Source organism: Vombatus ursinus, unplaced genomic scaffold (genome assembly GCF_900497805.2).
Source record: "Vombatus ursinus unplaced genomic scaffold, bare-nosed wombat genome assembly UNPS02014798.1, whole genome shotgun sequence".
Classification (NCBI taxonomy): Eukaryota; Metazoa; Chordata; class Mammalia; order Diprotodontia; family Vombatidae; genus Vombatus; species Vombatus ursinus.
Window position 1 is genome coordinate 23,105,573 of NW_020954576.1, and position 26,850 is coordinate 23,132,422.

At 38.9% G+C, this 26,850-nt stretch overlaps 2 protein-coding genes across 2 annotated transcripts in view; one reads left to right on the forward strand and one right to left on the reverse strand.

The window, feature by feature from the left end:
* The first annotated feature begins 349 nt into the window (after positions 1–349).
* On the forward strand, positions 350–19,439 carry LOC114050110 (saccharopine dehydrogenase-like oxidoreductase). Its single transcript, XM_027871684.1, has 12 exons — positions 350–605; positions 3,854–3,966; positions 4,598–4,678; positions 6,384–6,513; positions 9,821–9,870; positions 11,482–11,612; positions 12,453–12,570; positions 13,242–13,361; positions 13,448–13,504; positions 15,755–15,866; positions 17,249–17,330; positions 18,670–19,439. Exons 1-12 carry the CDS (start codon positions 413–415, stop codon positions 18,773–18,775), a joined length of 1,293 nt encoding a protein of 430 aa, XP_027727485.1. The 5' UTR covers positions 350–412; the 3' UTR covers positions 18,776–19,439.
* Positions 19,440–19,539: 100 nt separating this feature from the next.
* Positions 19,540–26,850, reverse strand: part of LOC114050116 (kinesin-like protein KIF28P) — a 59,108-nt gene continuing 51,797 nt past the window's right edge. The window contains 8 exon segments of the mRNA XM_027871690.1: positions 19,540–20,122; positions 20,397–20,578; positions 20,848–20,992; positions 21,216–21,319; positions 21,546–21,712; positions 22,666–22,800; positions 25,052–25,326; positions 26,606–26,713. Of these exon segments, the coding sequence (XP_027727491.1) occupies positions 19,949–20,122; positions 20,397–20,578; positions 20,848–20,992; positions 21,216–21,319; positions 21,546–21,712; positions 22,666–22,800; positions 25,052–25,326; positions 26,606–26,713 (1,290 nt within the window). The 3' untranslated portion in view covers positions 19,540–19,948.

The following is a 26,850-nucleotide window of genomic DNA, read 5'->3' on the forward strand; positions in this document are numbered from 1 at the left end:
GTAATAAAGTTTGGGAAAGGTTTGCGCAGGGCATTTTCTAAGAGAGGGCTGAAACATAGACACCGCTGGGTCACAAATGGGAAAACTGAGAGACTTCTGGGGGCCCTCGGGGTCTGGGAGTGACCAGTGCGGCCTCCCAGGCCTAGGCATCGTCGTCCATTTTTTCCTCTCTCTTGGGCAAACCACTAACGCAGCAAATCTAACCGAAGGCCCAAGCCTCAGCCCCCGCCCCACGGGCAGCGCAGCGAAGGCCAACGTAGCAGGAGACCAGAGACGGCGGCGGCCGCCAGGACGGCGCTGACGCCACCCCGTCGTGGGCGTGGCGCGCGGGGGGAGAGGCGCGCTGGGGGCGCTGCCTTTGGCGTAGACACAGTCTGAGCCGCGGTGATCCTGGTCCCGTTGCTGGCTGGTCATGGCGACCGTAAAGAGGCCTTATACCTTTGTGGTCCTTGGAGCCTCCGGCTTCACCGGCCAGTACGTGGTTCAGGAGGTGGCCCGGCAGCAGATGAACCCGGAGCTACGAGGCTCCGCGTTTACCTGGGCCGTGGCCGGCCGGAGTCGGGAGAAGCTGCTGCAGGTGTTGGAGAAGGCAGCGCAGAAATTGGGTAAAATGGGGGCGGGGCCTTTGTGGGGAAGAGACGGACCCCCGGGGAATTAGGACCCTCCTCGGCCCCCGTCTTTTTCCGCTTCTTCCACCCTTGAGTTTCAACATGCTCGCGCATGCTCCGTGCGGATGGTGGCCCCCTCACCCCCAAATCCTGCTCTCCCAGGGCGAGGGGGAGGAGGAGGGGGTGGGAGTGGCCTCCTTCCTGGGTTCGGTTTTTTTCCGTCTCCGCACGGTTTAAATTCCTACCGTCCTTTCTGAAGGATCTGAGGTATTGCCTTAGTTTCCCCCATTGTCATATCCGTAGACTAAATAACTGGGGGTACCCCTCCTGGGGGATGTGTGGTGAGCTCGGGAGGGTCTTTTGTTTTCCCTTTGTCAGGAAAGGGTGAGAAAACAAGTCAAGGTCAGCTAATCAGCAAGCATTTATTAAGTTCCTGCTGTATACCAGGCGCTGTGCCAAGAGAAGAGGACCAGAGAGGCAAAGCGAGCAAACACAATCCGCGCCCCGAAGGAGCAGCATCCTTTGGAGGGGGCGGTAGAGACGAGGCGCTAAGGTTAAGGAGGCCGGAGGAAGGGTTCCTGCAAAAGGGATTTTATCTGAGGCTTGGATGGAAGCCAGGAGACGAGACGAGAAAGGACAGAGAGTGCAAGGCCTCGGGGACAGCCAGGGAAAGAAACCTGATAGACAATGCAAACTTAAAAAAAATGTTTTTATTAAAAACTTAGTAATAGAAAAAACGAGATTGTGCACAAAATCCTAAACCTAAACTGTTTAGTTGCCTAAAAGGGGGGAAATGTAAACTTTAAAAAACATCTTTGTATGTTGTGGTATTCCCTTCTGATATGTTTTCTATTTGCGGATTCGAGTTTAGTTATTTTTATTTGGTGGTAGCCACTGTGTTTTCTGAGTCGGAATGGCTTGTTTTACATCATGACTTAAAATTTTGAACTATTTTAAAGTAATTTTCTATAGTGCAACCAGAGTTTATTTGAGCCATCTTCCACATAGCTGAACATACCAATTTCTAGTTTTTCACTATTGCAAATAAAGCTACAATAAACTTTTTTTTATAAAACAGCTTGTTCAGTTTTTTCCAGTTGTGTACGATTCTCTGTGACCCCATTTGGGGTTTTCTTGGCAAAGATACTGGAGTGGTTTGCCATTTCTTTCTCCAGCTCATTTGACAGATGAGGAAACAGAGGCAGACAGGGTTAAGTGATTTGCCCAGGGTCACACAGCTAGTGGCTTAAGTTAAATTTGAACTCAGGTCTTCCTGACTCAGACCCAGTGTTCTGTCCACTGCGCTATCTAGCATCTGGATTGTGAGGAAACAGGAAAAATATTCTGTTGCTGAAACAATGTGAAATGATGCAATCTTTGTGAAGAGCAACATGCAAAGCTCATGACCTTCGACCTAGTGATCCCATAAGACTAAGAATATTATTTAAGGAAAAGCAAAGATAGGATTCACATTGTTTAAGCAACGGAATATTTTTCCTGTTTCCTCATAATTGGTACAATATTTAAATTTTAATGCTCTGAACTATTTGAAAATTTGGATATTAGGTGGTAGTAGGGTTTCTTGACTTATAGTGCATAGATCCTGGAAATGGAAAGATTTCAGGGGGTCTGTGAGATTGGTTGAAAAAAAATTACATCTTTATTTCTAATACAGCTGATTTCCTTTATAATCCTACATATTTTATTTTATGCATTTAAAAGTATTCTGAGAAAGATTCTGTAGAGTTCACCAAATTGTCAGAAAGGTTCTTTGACAAAAAAGGATCAGCCCCTGCTTAACATTTTAATTTACATATTCTCTGATTATTACAGAATTTATATGATTAATAACCCATTGTTTTTCTGATTCAGAACTGAAATGGTTCATATCCTTTGACCATTTATCTATTGAGGAATACATGGGTTTTACTTTTGTAAGTGGTTATCAGTTGTTTATAGATCCTGTTTGATGAGTTTTTATAAGCAATGTTTGGAAATACATACTTTCTGGTTAAAATAAAACCTTAGGTTAGGCTGTCTAGTGTCTTCATTGCATGTGGTAATGGTTGTGCATTTTTTCCCTCTTTCCTAGTTTTTAATAAGTTAGGCATTCCCCCAATATGTTGCTGAGTTGAGATTTGTGACACCCGGTATTAGGGGGCAAGCTTCCAATTGTGAAAGCTAAATTTAGCTCTCGCCTTCATTGTCTTCTCCATTCCTTTTATCTTTTTTCAAGTTAATTTTCATTTTGAGTTGTGTTCAGTTTTTTAGTTGATAGGAGAGTAGATTGGAAAACCAGATTTAATTTTTGTTGTGTAATCTCTCAGTGCCCCTAGGCAACTCTCTAAGACTAAATTGCAGAGCAGGTGCTGCTTTGCTTGTGGGTAGAAGGAATTGCCTCTTTGAGAGTTCTTTATACCAATGAAATCACAAGTTTGATCCAGCCCTAAAGCCATTACTCTCCTCCCCACCCCCAACTGTGGAGACTTCTCTTCATAGAAAGTTAATAATCAAATCTGTTCAGCCACCTGAGCTCCCTTACAAAGTTGTCATATTATTTAGGTGATAGATCACACTTGGTTATGCTAGGTGTTTTTTTTTTATTATTAGTGATATTTTGTACTTATCCTTTTATTTTTTTAAACAATTATTAATATGAACATTGTTTCCTCTAAATATTTAAGAGATCTAAAATGTGAAACTCAAGAGACCTTAAGTCTTCCTTACTATTTGGTGAAAGATGTTAATAAAACAACTATGTTTTTTAAGGGTAAAGCAGAAGTTTTATGTGTGTTAAAAGGTGGAGAGTGTGACTTCTGAGTCCCTTTAGCCAAACTAGCCTACTAAGCTCATCCCTGAACTTGGCATTCCATTTTTCATCTAAACTTGACCAGTGCTGGGAATACTCTTTCTTCACCACCACGCCTCTTAAAATCTTTGAAGGCTCTGCTTAGATGCCATCTCCAAGGCCAACAGTCATTGGTGATCTCACTGCGCATTAGTGTGACTTTTTTTTTTATCTGTTTACCTGTTGCATCCTTCTAGTGGATAGTTAAGATCTTTGAGGTCGAGCCGTTTCATTTTGTCTTTGTATTCTTATTGCCTAGCATAGTGCCCTGAAAGTAGTAGGTACTTAATAAATGTTTGTTGATTTAGATTGTTTATTTTAGCTAATATTGTTTTAAAAGATCCAGAGGATCTAATGTTATACTATGTCTCTTTTGTAATTTTCTTTTCATTTCTAGAAAGACCTACACTTCCAGATGAAGTTGGTATAATAATCTGTGATATCATTAATTCAGACTCTCTTGATGAAATGGCTAAACAAGCAACTGTTGTTCTCAATTGTATAGGACCAGTAAGTAATCAGCCCTTGTATTCATTGGAACAAACAGCACATTCTTTTCTAGCAAAATTGCTACTTTGTATTCTAAAGGAACATAAGGTAGGAAGAAGGGAGGCAGCTCAGTTGGCATGGGGGACCTTAACCCTGTATCAGACAATTGCAAGGCCGGAGGAGAAGGGAAATGATGTGTTCCCAGGGATTCTTTTCTCTACTGTATGTAGTGTTGGTTCATACTATTTAACTCCATTTGAGAGTAACATTGCACGCTTAATTCTCATACTGTGCAGCAGCATTAAAGAGAGAATTTCTTTTTCAATACTATAGACTAATTTAAGCCTGGCCATCAATGTTCTCACAAAAGCAAGATTATTGGTCATGAGGGGGATCAAGTGAAAGTGTGGATAGTTCAGTGAAAACATATAATTACTGCTATGGAGAGAGTGCAAGAACCCAAGCTCTACAGATGGTATATCATTAGTGCTTTGCTAAAACACAGCATTAGATCATCATTATAGTATCGTCTTATTAACCAGAAGAAATGTTTCTTTTCCTCTAACAATTTCCATTGTTAGGTAAGATTGAGAGCATTTACTTTATTTTAACTGACTGAAAAGATAATTTATGTATTTTTTTATTTCCTGAGTATCGATTTTATGGGGAACCTGTGGTCAAAGCATGTATTGAAAATGGAGCTAGCTGTATTGACATCTCTGGGGAACCACAGGTATGTAAAATATAAAAGATTTAAGATAAAGTACAATTAGCATAATTTGTGAACGTTCAGTATTGTTTATAAGTTGGGAGGGAATCAAGTCAAAAAGCATTTATTAAATACTTCCTAAGTACCAGGTACTATGCTAAACACTGAAAATATCAACAAAAAGAAAGAATTCACTGTTCTCATGGAGTTCACATTCTAATGGGGGAAAACAACACAGGAAAGGGAGCTGAAGAGTGAGTGGGTAAGGGAGAGAGTAGAGAAATCCAGAGTGTCCTGAGCAGAGGTGGGAGAGGAGTGAGTGTGGCTGGCCTGGGCACTTCTTTCCTTTGAAGGATTCTGTAGGAACTCCCAAGGAAGGGGAGGAGATGATGGTAGTGGTGGTGGCGGTGGAGACAAAAAAATCTTCCAGGTTGAGATTGCTGCTTGAACATGGTGGGGAAGTCTGGAGAGTTCAGAGGGCTGGAAAAGGGAGCTTTAACTCATTTTTTACAAATAGCATAGTGATCTGGAGTCAGGAGGACCTGAGTTCAGATCCAGCATTTGACACTTAATAGCTGTGTGACCCTGGGCAAGTCACTTAACCCCATTGCCTAGCCAAAAAACCCCCAAAAACAAACAATCAAATAACTTAGTGAAATTTTAGCAATCCAATCAGTCTCTCGTTTAGTCCCCTTCTAAACAGTGACATGACTTCGACATCATTTTATAAGAGGTTAGTTATATATTTAATTTCAAATATAGTTATATTTGAAAATGAGTGACAGTTAAATAAACATAAGTTTAGAGAGAAATACAATCAGGTCAGCTTTGAGTATTGAATTTATTAAAGATCTTTTTTCTTTTCTTATTTTTATCTTACTTTTTCTTTTTTTTTAATCTTTTATCTTTTTTTTCTTGTTATCACTATCTCCCCCTCCTCCCTAAATCTTCCCCTCCCATGAAAAAAAGGAAAACACAGTCCTTGTTAAGAAATATGCATAGTCAAGCAAGGCAAAGCCATACATTTGCCATGTCCAAAAGTATATATCTCATTTTACATGTTGGGTCTGTTATCCTTATGCCAGAAGGTAGGCAGCTTGCCTTATTATTGGTTTTCAGTTGTGCTTGGTCACTGCTTTGATCAGGGTTCTTAAGTCCTTCAAAGTTTTTTCTTTACAATGTTGTTCTTACCATATACAACATTTTCTTGGTTCAGCTTACTCTGTTTTGCATCAGTTCATACAAGTCTTCCCATACTTTTCTAAAACCATTCCTTTTGTCATTTCTTAAGGTACAATTTAATATTTCATTACATTTTTAGACCTTAATTTTTTTTAAGCCATTCTTCAATTGCTAGGTACCCTCTTTGTTTCCAGTTCTTTGCTACAACAAAAAGTTTAAAGCTATGTCTACAAACCTAGATGACTAAATGGAAATCTGTGAAAGAAGCACTCATCTATACTTTCAAAACAAAGTGACAAACAAGTATTATGTGCATAAATAAGGCTCTAAAAAAGATGTCCCTAAAACTGAAAATGCCTAGGGCCAGTGCAGATAAGTTTGTAAAGTAAATCGTAAAATTGTTAAGTTACATCAGCAGTAGAGGTAAGTTTCCACTACTGAAGCTTTGTTGGTGTTAAAAGTTTCATTTTAAAAACAGTTCCATCATCTATAACCACTCTACATAGTTAACACTTTATGTTAAATATTATATTCTTACATTTTTCAGTTTTTGGAAGAAATGTATTGGAAGTATCATGAAAAAGCTGAAGAGAAAGGGGTATATATTGTTGGAAGCAGTGGTTTTGATTGCATTCCAGCTGATCTAGGAGTATTATATACCAGAAATAAATTGAAAGGTAATTATTGATAAGCAACAATTCATTGAAGTAGCATAGAAGTTTGATATATGTGATTAGTTTGATGACTAATGTAAAGATATACCTTGTTTAGATACAGATGTAATGATGAATTGTCAAATTTTGTTTTGAGACTTGAAAACTGTTTTTAATAATGAGTCAGAACTCATTGCATAATTTAGTTATGATTAAAAAATGTAAAATTTCCTAAATTTTGAAGCTGTGGAGAACTTTTTTTTTAATGGGGGGAGAGTGGAATATCTGAGGAAAAATTTCTAAAAAAAGCATTTATCCCTAAGCTTTCCTAATTTAAATTCAAGAGGCACTGTGGCATAGTGAATTGAGGGCTAGCCTTAGAGTTAAGAAGACGTGGGTTCAGTCTGCCTCTGACACACAGTAATTGTTTAACCAAGGTTGGAGTCAGTGACAATTGTGCTTCGGAGAATTAAGCTGTAAGTTACACATGAATTGCTGATCTCCGTCCATGGGGGGGTGTTCCTACGCCTGAGAATTCCCTGCGCCATTGACATCACGGGTCTGGACAAAGAATTCCAAAGTCACTTTTATCTTCCACAAGAACTTTATTGATGTTGACAGTTTGAAATTTTCAGGCTTCTTGTCTAAAAATAAAGCTAGTGAGAATTTTTTTTTTTTAACATGGAGCTGCTTATATTATTTAGTTTTTTGTCGTGTCGATTGGGTAGCATTTAAAGAGAAAGCTGATGTGACAGAAGCTACACCAGGAACAATGGCAAGCTCACTGGCTGGTGGATCAAGGGCCCTGAAGAGTGTGTTATCAGCCATGCGGCATTGGTCATGTCCTGTAAACTTTGGTGAGGGGCTTTCGTTTTCCTCATCTGTAAAATGAGGAGTTTAGACTGGATAGTACTTAAAGTTTAATGACTTTTGGACCAAAAAATTAGAGTGTGTTCACTTTCTTTTCCACTTAACCTAGGAATGATTTTAAAATTTCTTCAGGATACTTTTTACATACAGGTGTATTAGGTAATCTTAAGTAATATTTGGAAATGAATTCTTCAGTTGATAATATTTGCAGATTGTACACTAAGCTACCACATATACAAGTGGTTGAATATACCTAGTCAGTTAATTAGGAGGCCTTCCAGCACCTTCAGCTCTGTAGGCCTGAACTTATTCCTGAAGTTAAATAGGAGGATGATAACAACTAACCATTTATTGCCGTTTAAAGTTTATAAAGCACGTTACGTATATCTCTGTTTTACAGAGGGTAGGATAGAGGTACGTAGAGTGTTGGACTTGGAATCCGGAAGACCTGCATTCGAATCCCATTTCTGGCCCTTAGTAGCTGTGAGACCACAGGGAATATGCGTAACCTTGCTCAGCCTCAGTTTCTTAATCTGCAAAATGGGGATAATAATACCTGTAAATGCCTGTTTGTTAGGGTTATTGTGAGGCTCAAATAAGATGATGTATGTAAAGGTCTTTGCAAATGTCAGTCGTTATTACAGATGGGAAAACTGAGGCTTTGGGAGGCTAAATGATATGCCATGGTCACAGTTAAAGGTGGGATTTGAACTCTGGTCTTCCTGACTTCAAGTTCATCACTATCCACTATCTCATGTTAATGACACTGTAATTCAATAGGTGAAATAGTGGGGTCCAGTCATGGTTTACATGGGTTATTAAAAATATTGCAAACTGCCCGAAATATGGCTTGTCATTCTTAAGTCAATTTAATCTTCTATATTTCAATTAAAAAAGAGCCTTTTCAGCTCTTTTGTTGATCTTTATATCATCCAGCCAAAAAGAGGCAGGCTGCAACTATCTTCAAATTCTCAAACCTTTAGATTTGTGTTTACTCTTCTTTGTGTTTAGACTGTTGGTCTACTGTCTTGGTTTAACAGTAGTAATGTTTTTGTGTAATGTGTTTAATTTTGCAAAGCACTTTTCTATCTGTGATCACAGTTCTTTTTTTTTTAATAATATTTTTAATATTTTTTTTCCCAATTGCATGTAAAGAAAGTTTTCACCATTCAGTTTTATAAGTTTCAAACTTTTTTCTCCCTTCCTTCCCTCCCCTCTCCCCAAGATGGCAAGCAGTCTGATTTGGTTATACATGTACAATGTGATCACTGTTCTTACAACAATTCTGTGAGATAGGTATGGTCTAATCATTACCAAATGATAATGAACTTAAGGACTTCTCCAAGGCCATCTAGTCATTTTAACATTTTAGTATTCCTACCCTGCCTATATGCACAAAAAGATTTGCAGTGGCTTACAAAATTAAACAGTATAAAATTGGGCAATTAAAACAGAATGAGACCATCAAAAAAACTGAGTTGAGTTAATGAGTACAGTTGGGCACTAAATTTGTCTCTGTAATTCTTGGCACCTAGGGTGAAAATGGAATTTTATCAGAATACTGAAGTAACGTGGTCTACGTAGGTTGCTTTCTTATCTAACTTAATACTAATAAAGAGTTTAGGATATGGATGGCTCATGGACAGTACATATCCATTGGGTTGCCTCTCAAATGGCTCTTTGCCAGGTGTTAAATTTGTAGTCAATTCAGGGTTGAATTCTTTGAATACCTAAGGTACTGTTTCCTTGGCTGTTTAAAAAGTGATCTGTGTATGAGGTAGAGTTATTACTTGGTCATGAAAATGTAGGAGCCTGACTTAGGTTCATGCCCAGATGGAGGACATGGGCCAAGGTGAGGCCTGAAGGTAGGACTGATTCTTTCCTCTAAAAAGGGGTCGAAAGTCTAAATTATTTAGATAACACTTGGTTGAGATCTGAGAGTTGCTTGTCATAGAACATAGAAGAGAATGTTTTTGTCCTGAAAAAAATGTGAAAGCAGGTGGCCTGCCTCAGAATGTAGTCTGTAGAACTAATGCTTTTGAGTAGAACTGCATATTAATGCGGCCTCCGAAGCAAGTTAGCTACAGTGTTTTCTCCTCCCCCACCCCCATGGTTAAATGATGGGGTTTTTAGTATTGCCTCTTAAATGCTGGAGAAACCAAATAAAGTTATTTTATCCTTATATGATTTATGCTGAACTGCTTTCTGACAATAAACACATTCCTTGCTAGAGGTAGTAAAATTATAGCATCGGCATCGGGAAGAATGTTTTCTGTTATCATGTATTTAATTGGTACATAGCTGAGACTAAAGTCCAGGACTTATAGCTCTCAGCCTCAGTATCAGACTGTTGATACTAAAATTGGGCCAAGGGTAAGGAGGAGTAAATGAGAAATTGAATCTCTCATGGATGATTGAATTTTGTTTTTTGATGCGTTAACTGTTTTCTCCACTTTTAAAGGTACTCTGACTGCTGTTGAAAGTTTCCTGACAATGAATTCAGGACCTGAGGTTAGTGTTGTGAGCTCCTTAACATGTTAAACACATCCAGAAAAAGATTGTGTGCTCATGCTGCTATTATGCCCAGTGCTCCAAAAAGGAATTCTCACTCTTCTCCTCCCTTCTGTTGTCATGTCCTTCCTTCTCCCAGCTCTAGTTTATTTATTTCCAAAACACATCAATCTCTTTATTGGTAGAATTTCAGTCAATATAAGGGAGATATTTTTGGCCTTCTCAAAACCACACTACTCACCTTACCTTTATTTAAGTGTAGCTTTTTCCTTCCTGCCTCTGTGCTGGTCAAAAGAAACAACCAGTGCCCTACTTCTGCCTCCTGATCTTGAGGTCCTGACAGCCTAATCTTTGGCCTATCGGTAGGAAGGGAAATTGCTCTCACAAAGAGAACATTTTGCCCTTCCTTAAGTAAAGTACAGCTCCAAGCTCTCCTATCCTTCCCCAAATTTGGGAGTATGAACACTTGTCAGCACAAGGATCCTGGATTATGAGTTCCCCTGCCAGAAAATTTGGGGAAGCTTAACACCCTGGATTCTTTTGGGTAACAAATCGAGGGGTCTTCAGAGGGAGACGAGTGAGCAAGGTGGTCTGGACAGGTCGCTGGAAACAGTGGCTTGATTTTTACTGTGGGTTTATTTCCCCCCCCACCCCACCCCACCCCATTAACCTTAGAAATAGTTTCTCTAGGCCTTCTCTTTGCAGACCCAGCCTCAGGCCCTCAAATCTTTTTTTTTTCTCCTTTGAATTTTTCCAAGCATCAAACTGTTCCATACAAGCTCAGGGTTTCTATTTTCCAGGGTATCAAACTTAAACTCTGGCAAAAATTATCTCTCACTCCCAAAGTCTGGGTTGTCCTTCGAACGCTGCTCAATCTGCTCCTTGGTAGGTGGGGTGGGATCAGAATAGCTAGTTGTTGACTGGGCTGGCTCCTAGGTAAAATAGAAAGTAAATGAAATTTATCTTTGGGCTTTCTGACCTCTAGTGTTATTTATACCTAATTATTATTCAGTACAACGTCAATTTTTGTTGATTGTCTATCTCATATGTCATATTAACTTTGTTGTCAGGTTTATGTGATTTATTGATTTACTTGATTACCAAACTGCACCTTAGAGGATGATATGACTATCAAATAATACTTTTTAACTTATAACTTAAGCAGGTAAATGAATGTTCTTTGAGGAGGATTATGAAAAAATCGGAGGTGGGGGATATGGTCTGAGAGGTCTCTACAGTTGGCAGTAGGGTTAGATTTAGGCAATAAATTCTACTTTACAGGAAGGAATATGATTTGGTGATAAAGGGATGGAGTGGTACAGCATTTCTGGAAAGAACATGAATAGTGGCTGTCAGGGATACAGACAGGTTGTCCTATGCCAGAGAGGGAATGTAACAGTAAATGTATTGAAGCTAGTGAATTCTGGTGTAAGCCAACCAATTATGAAAGTCTGTCTTTGCTACTCTGTTAGATAACTGATAGTATCTCAAACACCTTGATTTCAGTTAACACAGTTAAATATGCACTGAAATAATGCATAATGAAAAAAAGGTTGTGTGTGTAGGATTTGCCACTTCTGAAGTATTTTATCACTTGCGATATTTCTTCAGGGAATGTGTATTCATGATGGCACTTGGAAGTCAGCTGTTCATGGTTTTGGTGACCAGAAGCATTTAAGAAACCTACGAAAACAATCAAATATGAAACCTGTTCCAGTTGTTGGTTCGAAATTGAAAAGAAGGTATGTAATCTTAAGATCTGTTAATAAGACACCTCTTATTCTAAGCATATTATTGCTCACTGGAATATTATTATAATTTGTGAAGGAACGGATTGCAGTGTACTAATTAGAGCAACTGTAGAATGTGTGGGATCTGGGATCAGTGTTATCAATTAAAGTAAAAAGAAAAAAAAAAAGAAACTTGAAGTTATAATTCAGATCACCCTAAAAAGGAATATTCTGTGTATAATAGTATATTTAGAGCCTGGGAGTAAAAGTAATTTTGTAGCAAATTTTATTACCCAATGTCAAATTTAAATGTGAATCATCTTAATATATGATACTCTTGTCTGCTCTGCTGTGTCTTATTGATAGCTTTTTTTTGTTGTGGGAAAAAATATAATCCTGAAGCCATGAAGCCTGTTGGTACAAACTACCTTGTACTTTCAGGATTTGCCTATAGAAATGTGGGTTCTTTAATCTAGAATTTGTTTGCCTTCGAAGGCTTTTGACAAAAAGAAATTTATTTTTTGCTAGGCAGTGGGGTTAAGTGACTTGCCCAAGGTCACACAGCTAGCGAATGTTATGTGTCTGAACAAAAAGAAATTATGGCATAGATCTTTAGTGCCCTCTGTGTGCAGAGCATGCTTTCGTCACTCCGGAATTTCTCATCATGGAGACAGGAAGTAAAGAGAGGAGAACGAAGCTGACTTGAGAGCAGATCTCAGCCTTCATGTCGTTATTGCTGTTAGAGGATCACCACATTTTTCTCTGATTTTTTTTTTAAAGACATTGTTTCTAAGCTTTTGTTGTGTTGGAAGCAGGAAAGAGGGAAGCCCTCATTTTGGATTTCTCTTTCAGATGGCCTGTTTCTTACTGTAGTGAATTGCGGGAATATTCTATCCCATTCCTGGGAGCTGATGTCTCTGTTGTGAAACGGACACAGCGGTTCTTGTATGAAGACTTGCAGGAATCACCAGTATGTTTATATGTTTGAAGTTTGTCAATGACTGAGCATTCTTTAGTATATTTTCCCTTATTAGTTTCTCCTAAATAGAAATCTGTTGTTTTTAAAGCAACAAAATAAAAGAGCTAAACAATGCTCATTTCATTATTTGGATGTAAACCAGAATCTTTAAGTAGGGTAGGACCAGATGGTTCCCAAGGAACATATTTTGTTTTTATTAGTTTTTTTATTTTAGCTACATGACTTTGGATTCTATATCACAACAGTGGTGGCTGGCCACTTGTCCATTTCTGTGGCCATGGAATAGCCCTTTCTCATATGTGGTACACCTGGACAGCTCCTTCCCTTCTTACTCTTTTGCTGTAACCTTCTGCTGCTTGAGACTTCTTGTCTCAAGCCAGGGCTGCATCTGGGGGATATCTGGTGCCCCAAATTGGAACTGGGAACAAATTCACGTAGAAACAGTGTTATTCAAGGTGGTGCTGCATACAGTTCTGTGATATTATGGGTTAAAATGAGTTTTCCTGGCCTGTCCTAGGAACTTAAACATTTATAACATTATTTCTACCGAATTCTCCCCCTACCCCCGAGTCCATACGTAAGAACTAAGGACCTAATCTCGGTGTTAATTAGTACAGCCAGAATGTAGAACATCCCATAACAGCTTGGTGCTCTTTATTTAGGTTCAGTATGCTGCTTATGTGACTGTTGGAGGCCTTACTTCCGTTATTAAGCTGATGTTTGCAGGACTTTTCTTTTTACTCTTTGTGAAGTTTAGCATTGGAAGACAACTTCTGGTCAAAGTAAGTATGGCTGTCAGTGTTTGTTTTAAAAGAAGCATTTGTCCACTTGTTCTCTTAAAATTCACTCTAGGTGTTTTTTTCTTTAGTTTCCGTGGTTTTTCTCCTTTGGGTATTTCTCACAACAAGGACCAACACAGAAACAGGTAATCCTTTTCTGTTTATAAAGCATTTTCTCAAAATTGTTTTAGATCAAACTTAATGGTAAGAGGCATTGTAACTCTTAGTTTTTTCCCAACACATTTGTAAGCTGTCCCTTCCACAGCCCTTCTGCCCCATTGAATAACAACAGAAAAATGAAAAATTAAACCCTCATCTTAAATATATAGTGAGCCTTTAGTTTTTGATTGTTTTAAAAACATCTTTCATCTTTGGTTTTTATTTTAATTGTATTGTGTCCCTAGATCTTTGACATTTGGGTGACTGGGGGGCAGCTAGGTGGCGTGATAGAGTGCTGGGCCTCTAGGAGGACTCGCCTTCCTGAGGTGAAATCCAGCCTCAGACACTTACTAACTATGTGACCCTGGGCAAGTCACTTAACCCTGTTTGCCTCAGTTTCCTCATCTGTATAATGAGCTGGAGAAGGAAATGGCAAACTACTCCAGTAGCTTTGTCAAGAAAACCCCAAATGGGGTCATGAAGAGTTGGACACAGTTGAAAAACGACTGAAAAATAAGCTTAAATAGAAAAATCATCTTTGACCCTTCTCTTATCTTTATTCCTCACTAAGACCAAGGCCTGTTTGATATCCTTACACTTAAAAAGGTCATTTCAGGTTCATATTCAGTCTGTTGTATTCATGTCCCAGTTTGAGAACTTTTAGCCTTTTTTTTGTGTGTGTGTCATGGACCCCTGTGGCAGTCAGGAGAAACCTGTCTTTTCTCAGCATAATTTTTTTAGATGCATAAAATAAGATACATAGAATTACAAAGGAAACATTTATTTTGAAATAATTATCAAAATATTTACCCCAAAACTCCACAGATTGAAAGATACCAGATTAAGAACCCCTGTCTTAAGTGATTTCCCTCTGTTCACTCTACATACCATGTCAAATTAGTCTTCCTAAACCTTCCTTTTGATTGTGTTGCTCCCAGACTCTAAACCTCTCTTGGCTGCTTGTGACCCTCAGGATAAAATCCAGCAGCCATCGGTCATAATTGTAAATCCTTCCTGTCTGCCCACAGCCTCCTTTCCAGTTACTGTCGCACACAATTGCTCTACACAAATCTTTCAAGTTAGGCAGATTGCTTGATTTACTTAGCATATTATGAACATCTTTTTTGCCTCTTGACCTGATAAAATCCACCTTTTTTTTTTTTGGCTAGGCATGGGGTTGAGTGACTTGCCCAGGGCCACACAGCTAGTAAGTGTTACATGTCTGAGGCCGGATTTGAACTCAGATCTTCCTGAATCCAGGGCTGGTATCCTATCCATTGCACCACCCAGCTGCCCCAAATCCACCTTATTCTTCAAGAGCCTTTTCAGATTGCATCTCCCAGGAAGCTTTCTCTTTCTACCTTAACCAGAAGAACACTCTGTTTTTTGAATTCCCTTGGTACTTTCTGTCTTTACCATTCGTGTGCACATTAACTTTGTGTAACAATTATGCGCTTGTGTGCAAGTATATATTTGTAGATACACCTATGTACAGCTATGTGAGCATACACATTTGTGCTCACACCTGTATGTGCATATATGTATACACATGGTGTGTGTGTATTTATCTACCCAACTAGATTGTAAAGTCTTAGAGGGAAAGGACTAAGGCTTATATTTTCTTTGAATCTCACAATCATTCTGCACACATGCTTGATAAATAATTCTTGAATGGTCTGGTATCTTTTAGGGGCATGTAACATTTTCTTAACGGAAGAAGGTGTGGAGGCAGTGAGGTGGCGCAGTGTATAGAGCACTGACCTTGGAGTCAGGAAGACCCGAGTTCAACTCTGGCCTCAGGCCACCACACTTAGTAGCTGTGTGACTCTGGCCGAGTCACCATTGCCTCACCAAAACAAAACAAATAAAAACAAACAAACAAAAAAAAAAAAGGTGCAGGGGAGGCAGAACTGTTATGTAGAACTGAAAGAAATACAGTATGAGAATATTAATGGGATGAATGGACTTTTAGGTGTTTTTTAATCTTTCTGAAATAAGAACTAAGCAGATTTGATGTACTAATAAGAAATTTTTATTTGGGTAATCACTTTGAAAATTGGAAATATCAAAGAAGCTAGAATTTTTCTTGCCCAAAGGATTGATATGACTTATCAAGTTGAATCTTGGTTTTCATGTTCTGAAAATGAGAATTTTATGACTTAGGGAGTAACAGGCATTCCTATGGTCAAAGAAGAAATATATATTAAGTAAATGTCTCTTTATTTTGTCTTTTGTAGATGGATGATGCGTCATTTACACTTACATTCTTTGGTCAAGGATATAGTCAGGACCATACTACAAAACATGGCAAACCCAATATTAAAATTTGCACTCAAGTGAAAGGACCAGGTATGTTTGTAATTTAGGGACATTGAGCTTTTCTTCTTGTGGCTTTGGGATATATACATTCTACAGTCATTTTAAAATAGAAGTTGATTCCTCTCAGCTTCAGGGATCCATGATTCAGCTCATTTGGGCACTTCCTTTACTTATCCCAATCCCAAACCTGCCCTACCATCAGAGAGATTTGAATTTTTTTTGGCCATAGCAACTCATTTATTATGTAGAGACCAATCCTTTGATGATGAATCTCTCCAAATTTAGCTAGGCTGGTCTAGTTTGTCTAGCTAGACTTCTGGTTTGGTGCTAGATTTGTATTCGAGGCTTTTTCAGTTTTTATACTCCCTGCTTGAGTTTATACTATGCTTTCAAGAATCCAGGATAACCTCCACAATGAGGCATTGGATTAAAGTGGAGGAGAAGTTGAATCATATTTGCATAAATTACATGAATCAAGTTGAAATGAGGGATACTGAGAGAATAAATGCATTTACAATAACATCCATCACAGTGGATTTCTTTAGTAAAATCAATTATTTAGCTTTATTAATTCCGCTTTGGGAAAAGTTGGGGCTAAAGTTAGCACTTGCATTTGAAAAGGGATGGTTGGCTTATAAATATTGATTATAGTATCAGAAGTCTGAATATAGAGAGAGAACTACAGAGACACAGTAGCATTTGTAAAACATGTAAACTTTTTTTTTTTATCAGTCAAGCCAAATTACTATAACTGGGCATCATTTTCAGATTCTCAAATGATTTTCTAAAGTGGATTGGTTTTTAGTCTCATATGACAGTCTGTCATCTGTTTGACTTTTATTGCTTTTTTTAAAGGACGAAGAGAGAGAGGAAAGCAGACTTATGATTTCATAGGTGTAGGAGTGATCACTGATTATATATCCTGTTGCAAGGTTAATAACCATAAGTAGCTATTTTTCCCTTTTGTAAGAAATAGAATAACTAAGTTTTTGAAAGTAGAACATAGAAAAACAGATAGCATCCAGTTTCGTTACTCTTTGTGGCATAGTGAATAAAGGGCTGGTCTTAGAGTCCAGAAGACCTGTTCAGGTCCTGTCTCTGACACATACTGACTGTGTGACTTCCCTGCGTCTTGGAACATCCTCAAAGACTTTTAAGACTCATCAGCTGCTGATCTGTTTCGATGGAGGGAGTTTCATACATCTATGAAATCATAACTCTGATTTTCTCCCCAACTCTCCAAATGAAAAAAAAAATCAAAGGCCCCAAACCTAGATTATTGGGCTTCATAAATAGGTTAGGTTTTAAAAGTTCTGTATGCAAAGTGACAAAAAAAAATTGTATTTGGATTATGTGACCTTGAATAAATAGTGTTTTAATTTTTTTTTCTTTCAATAAAATGTTTTCTGTAGAGGCTGGTTATGTGGCTACACCCATAGCAATGGTTCAGGCAGCTGTGACTCTTTTAAAAGATACTTCTGAGCTTCCTAAGGGGTGAGTTGGTTTTCTTATATTTAGAAGAATTAGCCCATGTATAGCTGTCAGACTTTTGCCTTTTTTGTGATGGTTCTCAGTATTTTCAGTTCCATTGTCCAAAGATACAGGGATATTTAAATTATTTTATCAACTGGTTATTTCTATTAACTACTTGTTTTTAAAAATGGACATGGATCCCAGGGTTAGGGAAAAAGTCTTAACTATACATGCCTAAGATGAAATCATTGCCCAGTAATCAGTCCTGAGCTGTATACTGTTGATAATGAAAGTATTTACATTTAAGAAGGAATGGGATAGTTTGTCCTAAGCTAGATATTCATTTATTAAACTATGTTAATGGAGAATTGAACTGTTACTTTAACAGTAGGACAACCCTGCAAAGTAATTTGAGACTACAGGCTTTTAGAGTCTATAAAAAGAAATTAGGCAGGGCCTAAAACAATTAGCCAATAGGCATTAAGTGCTGGAGATTGGAGTGAGACAACATACGTATAAGTTGGTACATAGAAGACAAAATACAGCATTTGGAAGCTCACCTTGGGATGGGAGGTACCAGGAAAGTCCTCTTGGAGGAGATGGTGTTTGAGCTGGATCTTAGAGAAGTGAGAGATTCTGCCTTGAGGTTAGGAAGGTGAGGCATCTTAGGTGAGGAATAACAGGACAGGACTATGGAGCGGGTGTGAAGAGGAGTGTTAAGAGTGTTAAAAGACTGGAGAGCAGGGTCAGGTCCTAAAGAACTTTAAATACCAGAGACATTTCATTTTTGATCCTAGAGGTAAATAGAGAACCAGTGGAGTTTACTAAATAGGAGAAAAACTAGGGCTGGATAGATTTGGTCATCATCTGCTTAGAGAGAATAATTTAACCAGGGAAATCAAAGGATGTGTAGAGAGTTCTTAGACAGTCAACCATATGCCCTTTCCAGAAGAAAGGTTTTAATTGAGTTAATTACTGTATATTTGGGGGGGAGGGGGGAGGGAGTTGGTGGCGGTGTGGCCCCACCCTAGAGTGAGAGTCCCAAACTGGAATAGTTTAGGTCCCCTGGGGCTGTGGTGTCAGGGTACTTAACTGATCCAGATGAGAAGCCCAGTGACGGTGCAGATGGCATGAGCTTTCCTTCAGGATGATAGGTGTTGATTTAAATAATTAAGAGTGTGGAAATGATAATGATTATAAGAAAAAAAAGTATCCTTCAGAGTTTAAGAATTGTGATTTTTTGATTCTGCTGTAACCTACATGTTTGTTGGAAGCAATCTGCGAAATAATTCTGCAGCATGTTAAAGGGATCAGGACTTGGATACTTTGTCTTAACGTTCTAATTTATCTTGTTTTCCAGAGGTGGTGTCTTTACACCAGGAGCTGCTTTCTCCAAAACCAAGCTGATTGAAAGACTCAACCGATGTGGCATTGAATTTAGTGTCATTAGCAGCTCTGAAGTCTAAAAATTAGAAATATTTATAAAATTGCATGAATTAATAGCTTCTTCATTTGACGCTTGAAATTCTTGTGGTAATTCCTTGTGATCAGGGCAAAAAAGCTTTCATAAAAAGCAGTTTGTGCTTGGCACACATGCGCTAAGTTGCTATTCTTAACTTGGTATCATTGCTTGTCAGAGCATGAGATATTTCCCTTACATAGATGTGAAGTGGCTGGTCAGGTGGGAGGAGTGAGCTTTGAAACATGGAGGGCAACTTTGCAGTGAGTTTCCCTGATGCTTTTATGTGCCTTTGCTATTCGAGCTTGATTCTCACTACCCTCTAACTAGCTTTGGTTATTTAGTGAGATGAAGACAAAGTACAGGTGCCATCGAGGTGATTGCTTGTGTGCTGACTTGCCTCTCATAGTTACGCAGGAGTATGAATGTGCTTCTCGTGCCCTGACTTACCTGCTAATGATACTTAGGGAGTCTTTCTTCTTCTGGCTGCATTTTTAAAGACTATACTTGAGTGTGCTGATAAAGATTTTTCTTTGATTTTCAGTGCTCAAAGTAAGTTTTTTCCTATTCACCTTTTAGGCCAAAACTGGGTTCTCCGTTGAAGTATGTTGTCCTTCATGAAAGCTGTATGTGGGTTTTTTAAAACATTAAACATGTGCCATATAGCCTTAGAGTGTCTTCTAAGAAATTATCAGATATCTTTGTATTTGTGCTATCTGCCCTTGGGAAAAGCCTCTGTGGCATGCAGTTGATTCATTTGTAGGATGTGAGGGAGTAGACCAACTTTTTCAAAGTCCATTCTGGTTTGTGCTGCTTTCTCAGACCCCAAGCGCTTATCATGCTGTCTCATTCAGAATTAAACTCTGAGTACACATAAAATAGTACAGTCTTTTAAAACATCCTCAGTGTGGTCACTGGAAATAGCTTTTCCTTTAATGAGTTTCCTTAGATAATTATTATACACACAAAGTAAATAAATGGTTCAAATGATAGCATATAATTAAAAAATTTAGGGTTTTAAGCCATTTACAGTTTGTCCTCGGTACCTACAGATTTCATTTTCAAACTACAGATAATTTTTTGATCAGTAATTAACTCATTCAGCCTCTTTTATAAAACATAAGTATTTAGTAAACCAGCATTAATATTAACAAGTTAATCAAAGTGAATTTTAAATGTTTTATGGGAAGCTGGAGCCTCGATATTTGGTGTGCACTAAACTCTCTCTCTTCTTCTTAACTATGAGAGCAACATCATTTTTCAGTTTCCACAGGCTGGCTTCGAGTAGTTCACCAATGTCCTTTAAGAGATGTGACTGTCTTAGTGTAAAAGGACGTAACATTTGATCGTCTTCCTGAAAAATAAATGAACCAAAATGAGTAAGAGTGGTCATGTCTTCTTTCTTTTTTTTGGAATAATGTAATACTTAAGGAGGCCTGGCTTTGTCACATAGAGCTCAGCCGAGAAACATATTCTGTACCTCATTTCTACTGTTACCTACAGAAGTTAACTCTTTACATTTTGATAGGCAAAAGAAGTTTAGTGACTAATACCTCCCAGGATGCTGCTAAATGTGTTGGAAAGAAAATCCATTTACCCATAGAAGATGGAAGTAGCTGGTTACTTACAGGAGGCCTGTTATGTCTTAGCTTGAGAAACTGTCCTCTTACTATGTTCATACCTTGATAGAAGACCTTAAGAGCTTTGGCAAAGTCAGCATCATTGCTGATCCGAGGAGTGTGCATCTGGGGAGTGTCTTTTTGTGATGCTGCCTGTGCAGTTATTCTGGATGCACTAGATAGTTTATGATCTGGAAGACAGGGGGGTTTCTTGGGTTGTTTTTTTTCAGGGTTACTCAAAAAGTAGGCATAGTCTCCCTGAAATAATTGATAGGGAAACATGTGTTTGCAAAACTTTTACCATCCTGTTAAGTGAAACATTTCAGTAATACTGTAGAATTACCCGGCAGAGCAGCAAATAGATTGTCCTTCCTTGGCTTAGTAGTTATATCAGAAACATTCTAATTAGAAGCCTATGATTGATAGCTTAACATAATCAAGGTTTAAGTGCATCACTGACCTTGTCCAGGACCACATCCCTTTAGTGAATCCTTGAGAAGTACGTTCTCTTCTTTTAGGGCTCTGTTAATGTTTCTCAGCAGTTCTGTTTCCTGTTCTAACTTCAGTAGCTTCAAATAAAGTTCTGCCATTTGGTTTGATGCAGCCTATAAAGTAATTCCAGCATGTAGTAACTTATTCTAGCCTCTTTTCATAGATTGCCTAGCTATCATCTTTTCTGGAGATTGTTACTTTTAGCATAATGTGAAAAGTACTTCTGAAGAGGCAGGAGCAAATGAGAGTCATATTGATTAAGGTGAAAAGAAAACCACTAATAACCGAAGTAAGTGTAATCATTTTCTATTTCATGTATCATTTGAACACACTTACCTGGTTGGCGTCTGGAGCTGTTAATGTTTTCGTATTGTCTACCAAAATGTTGCCTTCCCGTGTGATAAGGTCTTTCTGAGTATAGTTCAGTTCAGTACAGCCTTCTGTGGTAGGGCACAGATTGTAAAAAAAGAATTCAAGTTTCCCTTCTTAGCTCACTGGAGCAGACTACTACTAAGCATATACTAGTCACATTCTGGATTAGGAGCTAGGAACCCCTGTGAATATGAACAAAGACTGAAAAAGTTACTCTTCTATTCCCTTTATTACCGCAGATAGACAAACTTGTTATCTAAAAAGATGATTCTCAAAAGAAAATGAAAGAGATACCTTGAAGACCCCATAAGTCAACATTTAGAGCATTTTTCTGTAAGTAATTCAAGAACTCATGAGATGCATTTAAGGCCACAAAATGGACTGTCTCTTCAATTTTGGCATTCGTGTTTTTCCAGACAGGCTTTGTGTACAAAGTGATTGGAAGGTCATAGACTTTGTAGCTGAAAAAAAGAAGCCAAAGTAGGCATTAAGACTATGGAGGCATTGTCATGAATAAGGACAAGATTTATAGCCATGTTTACTTTGAAGTGTGGCCTTATGATTGCCCACTGTAGCACTTCAGAAGCAGCTAGAAGTTGCTATCATAATCTTATTAAGGATGCCTTGAAATTGTTGTTCTGTATCTCTTGAGGAAATCAGTGCTTTAGGGGCAGCTAGGTGGCGCAGTGGATAGACCTCCAATCTTGGAGTCAGGAAGACCTGAGTTCAAATGTGGTCTCAGACACTTTACACTTACTAGCTGTGTGACCCTGGGCAAGTCACTTAACCCCAGTTGCCTCACCAAAAAAACAAAAAAGAAATCATTGCTTTATATGTTTGCCTCCTGTATAGAACTTAAAATATTACTTTTTCCAGTAGATGGATGTTTTTAAGTCTTGACATTTTGTAATGTGTAATGAATAGTTCCAGGCATATTTAAAAACATAAATACATGCCCAGAGTGTTAGATGGTAATGTTCTCTTCCCAGTTCATTAGGAAAATATACTACTGTTCATATTAGATAATGCTGGAAAACAGATAAATAGGCTTTTAAACGTCATGTTTCTTCAAAATAATATTAGAACACCACTACCAGCCAGTTTTTTATCTTAGACTTGGCTCATACCACATAAACCTTGGTGATATTTAGGAGAGATTCTCAATGAACCTAAAATGGTGGTAGACTGGTTTAGTGGAAAGAGCTCATGGCTGTTAAATTACATGTGGTATGTGGGTATATATGTATGTGTATGCATATGCATGCACATGCGTATGGATGTGCATGCAGATAGATTATGCAGTTGAAGAAAAAGAAACTAGAAAAAATACAACTAAAAATTGGAGCGTCCTCATATCTAGACTACCAAGTTAACAAATAACATAGTTGTGTAAGGAGCTAACAGAGCACAATACCCAATTTGTATGCCCCTCCTTGCATCTTCTTTGAGCCATTTAACACCAAGGCACTGTGCAATCTGAATCTGGAAATCAATCCTCTTGCCAAGTAGCTCTAAAGGGTCGATAACCACATCGTCCTCACCATAAGCCCTGTAAAACAGGAGAGGGAAATGCATAGTCTGCTGAGATATTGACTGTTGCCCTGAGGCTTCCTTAGTGGATGAGGGGAAGAAGATGTACCACTAGGTCTATGGTGACATTTGTGAGTCACCAACAACCTTAAAGTCGGTTATCATCACCTCACCCCCAGTGGTCTCCAAACCTTTTTGATCACTTCCCCCTCCCCCCACTTGGCACAGTGCCTAGCACATAGTGATTGCTTAATAAATGCATAGTCATTCAAATACATGTATACTTAATTATAAATTATACGTACTACTACTACATTGATGATTATATACATTATAAAACACATAGAAATTTTAAAAGGATGAGATGAAGATGAAATAATACTTGATCCTTGAGGAGATAGGAAACCACTAGCACTTACTGATCTGAATCAGGGTGGTAGCTGTGTGAGTGAAAAGAAGGGGAATGGATGGAAGAGCTATGGAGGTAGCGTCTGTAATACTTGACAATTGATTGGCAATGGGACATAAAGGAAAGTGAGGAATTGAGGATGACGCCCGGCTTGTTAGTGTAGATGACAGGAAGGTTAATGGTGCTCTAAATAGAAGTAGAGAAGCTGAAGTTTTGAGTTCCAAATGATATCCCTCTGCCCAGGAGTACAGAACCTTCTGAAGCCACAAAGTGATCTGGGGAGTAAGGCATGGGTACATTAAGGAGCAGGGTGTGAATTTTGCATGCACAGTTGCTGGTGCAGTCGCACAGATTATTGTTAGGTTATAATTGCTCTGAGAGTTAACTCCCAGAGCAGCAGGGGCCATGCTGAAAGCTTGCGGAGCCATGAGAGATGGCACAAGAAGCACTCGTAGAGATGGTGGGATGCTGCTTCTCAATCAGTCGCCCACTGGGGTCACACCATGGCCTTCCCAGGTTGTAGTGCCCTCATTTTGGAGACAGATGAACTAGACCACAGCTAACTCCATTCAGTAGGCCAGAACAGGTTATAGCTTGTGCCAGAGACATGGTATAAGAGGCATCCAAGACAAGCATGACTAAATACAGAGGTGGACTGATGGAAGCAGTTGGTTTGGTTGAATGCTACATTGGTGTCCCTAGAATACTACAAGAGTCAGAGGAAGCCTTCCATAACATTGGAAAGATCCTCTATAGATCATTTATTTTAAAAAATGGAAAGAATTACAGAGGGGTATTGGGTAAATCCTCTATGGGAAATTTGTGATAAAACATGGACCAGTTTCCCAGGATGAGGTAAGGATGGGTAGACAGGGTCTCTGGGTCTTGTGAAAGTAGCACCTCTACTGATTAGTAGCATTGGTAGCAAACATGCTAACAGATGAAGTCAAGGCTCCCTCAAAGTATAAAGGTCATTCTTGTTGTTTTAAAATGCCTGTACTGATGTAGCATTGGGACACAAGGCACTTGTATATGACTATTCCCTCATGCCATGGGTGTGCTTGTTGGCTATGAAGGAGAGACGAGTTCGATCTTCAACTTCCCAGGATATTACTAATTGTTAGATTGCTACAGCTCTGGACGTGTAGAGCCAAAATCACTGGTGGGACTTTAAAATCACGTGGCTATTGTTTTAACTTGAAGAACTCAACAGCTTTTTTGTGGTGCAGAAATAAGGAAAACCAATAACAATAGCATTCTGGATTTATGTAAGCATTTTTCACTGCTACTGATAAGACATCTCAGTCCTCACTGACCTTTCTTCCTATCCATCAAACAGTTGGTAAGGAAATATTATCCTATTGTGCCCTCTGTTGACAAGGAAATGGAGTCATAGATGTTACTTGATGGATCCAAAGTCATCTAATAAGTTAAAACAAGTATTTTTACTTCTTTGGGGCAGCTAGGTGTCATGGTAATGTGCTTGGCCTGGAGTCAGGAAGACTTGAGTTCATATCTGGCCTCAAACTTCCTAGCTGTGTGACCCTGGGCAAGTCACTTAACCCTGTTTGCCTCAGTTTGCTCATCTGTAAGATGAGCTGGAGAAGGAAATGGCACATCAGTATCTTTTCCAAGAAAACCCCAAATAGGGTCACAAAGAATCAGACATGACTGAAAAATGACTGAACAACATCCCCCAAAGTTTCTAGCCCAGTACCATCTCAGGTGCTCAGTTACATGATTAAACACGGCTCTAAGTTCAGCATCTTTAGCAATAGACCATACTGCCTCCTGTGAATTTTCCAAATATTATTAGAACAGTTTCAAAAGAAGGAAAGAAGCAAAGGAGGAAGAAACCTACTCTCCTGTTCTTGAACATGGAATTATGTTGATGAGTACAACAGCCTCTTCCAGCCCTTCAGAGTTCAAAAGTTCTGCCTGCTCTTCGAGTTTCATGGAATAAGCAAGAGACTGGAGCCAGACATGAGCGGATCCCAGGTGAATGGCCTCAGTGGGATCCCAGAATGGGTCATCTTCTTGAGCTACCTGGATATCTTCTCCATCTAAAAAGTGCTGGTAAATTTCCTCCATTAGATATTTCCTGTTAATGAACTTGGCTTTATCCCATATCCATACCTGGAAATGCAAAGTAAGATCAGCGACATTTTAATGATTTTTTTTATCTCTTAGGATTAAATTGTTTTTATTCTAACTGGATGAATGTTGTGTTCTCAGGTAATTGGGCCTGAGAGTTGTTGTTAAGTCATTCAGTTACGTCCAACTCTTCTTCACCTCGTGGTTCATACTGTCTGTGGGTATTATTTCCTTCTCAAACAAAGGTTAAGTGACCTGCCCAGGGTCACAGAGCTAGTAAGTGTCTGAGGCTGGATTTGCACACAGGTCTTCTTGACTCCTAGGCCAGCTCTCTTAGCAACTGTGCCACCTAACTGCCTCTGATAGGCACTTCCTAATATTTGTTAAGTTCAGTTAAATGAGTCAGATATTACAATAGAATGGGCAATCAGGTTACAAAGCTCAAGCTGCTGTTGCAAGGTCGTAAATAGGAAGTGTGCTGTGCTGTGAGTCAACTTAATTTCTTTCACCTGCCTGATGATGACTGGCCAGGCTTAGGGTACAGTCTGTTACCACTAAGGGAAGGCCACAGGGTTCAGAACCTTGATCTTGCATCATTCCCATGATGTCCAGGCAACTGAACTCACACCCACATTTGGAAAACACTCACAATTTGAGATAAACACATCTCAAAACATACTTACATCTGGAAATGAAAAAGCTCAAGGGTTAACCATCTCAATCCCAGACCATTTCCCCTAATCCTTCCAACAGGCCTGAGCTTGGGCAAAACTTCCCACAGATGTGGAGCAGGAGAGCAGCAGAAAATTCATAGAAGCCACCAGTCATTTGGGAACTGCAATGTTGTATTTGCAACTCAGAAGAAAATGTTTAGAACTTTAGGAGTTCAGCAGTTTAGGAGTTGGACACGACTGAAAAACAACCCAACAATAACCTTTCAAATAGACAAAAGAATAGGAACTTAGGTAAAAAAAATTTGCTCCCAGGAAAGCATTTTCCTTTCTTTTTCCTGTTTTGTTTTGTTTTGTTTGCGGGGCTGGGGAAGGGTGGATAGCTTCCTTTCTTTACTGGTTTCCTCAGAGATAGGGATTAAACTCATGTTGGTACTCCTTGCTTGGTCTTCCAAATCAGTCCCATTGTTCTGAATTACACGGGCCATGGTTCCTTTACCTTTGGAGTACATTTTTCAGTTTTGTCTTTTTGTCACCTTTTGCTCACTGACATTTGTTCTGTTCTCTGCTTCCATGGATGAGGGAAAACATTTTCAAATGAAGCATGTCGCCTACAAATGAATGTTCATGCCTTCCCCATGCAGCCTCACCTCCTGAGTCTCTCTGTTGGTCACCTTCACTATGACTTCCTTTTGCAGATCATAACCTTTAGAATCGGATGATGCCAAATTCTTCACTTTTAGCTCCAATTTAAGCCCCTAGAAAAGGAAATACTTCTCAGATGGCTGTTCTAACTCCATCAGGCTTCAGGATATATTCTCTATCATCTTACCTTTTCACACACAGCTAAGAAACAAACTTTGTGAAGTGTGCTGGCCTAAACATTTTATTCCTG

Excerpts from the sequence above, each read along its gene's own strand:
- LOC114050110 (XM_027871684.1), top strand. The coding sequence starts at position 413 with ATGGCGACCGTAAAGAGGCCTTATACCTTTGTGGTCCTTGGAGCCTCC. Across the intron at positions 4,679-6,383 it reads ACATCTCTGGGGAACCACAG|TTTTTGGAAGAAATGTATTG; the intron begins GTATGTAAAATA and ends TACATTTTTCAG. Across the intron at positions 9,871-11,481 it reads CAATGAATTCAGGACCTGAG|GGAATGTGTATTCATGATGG; the intron begins GTTAGTGTTGTG and ends ATATTTCTTCAG.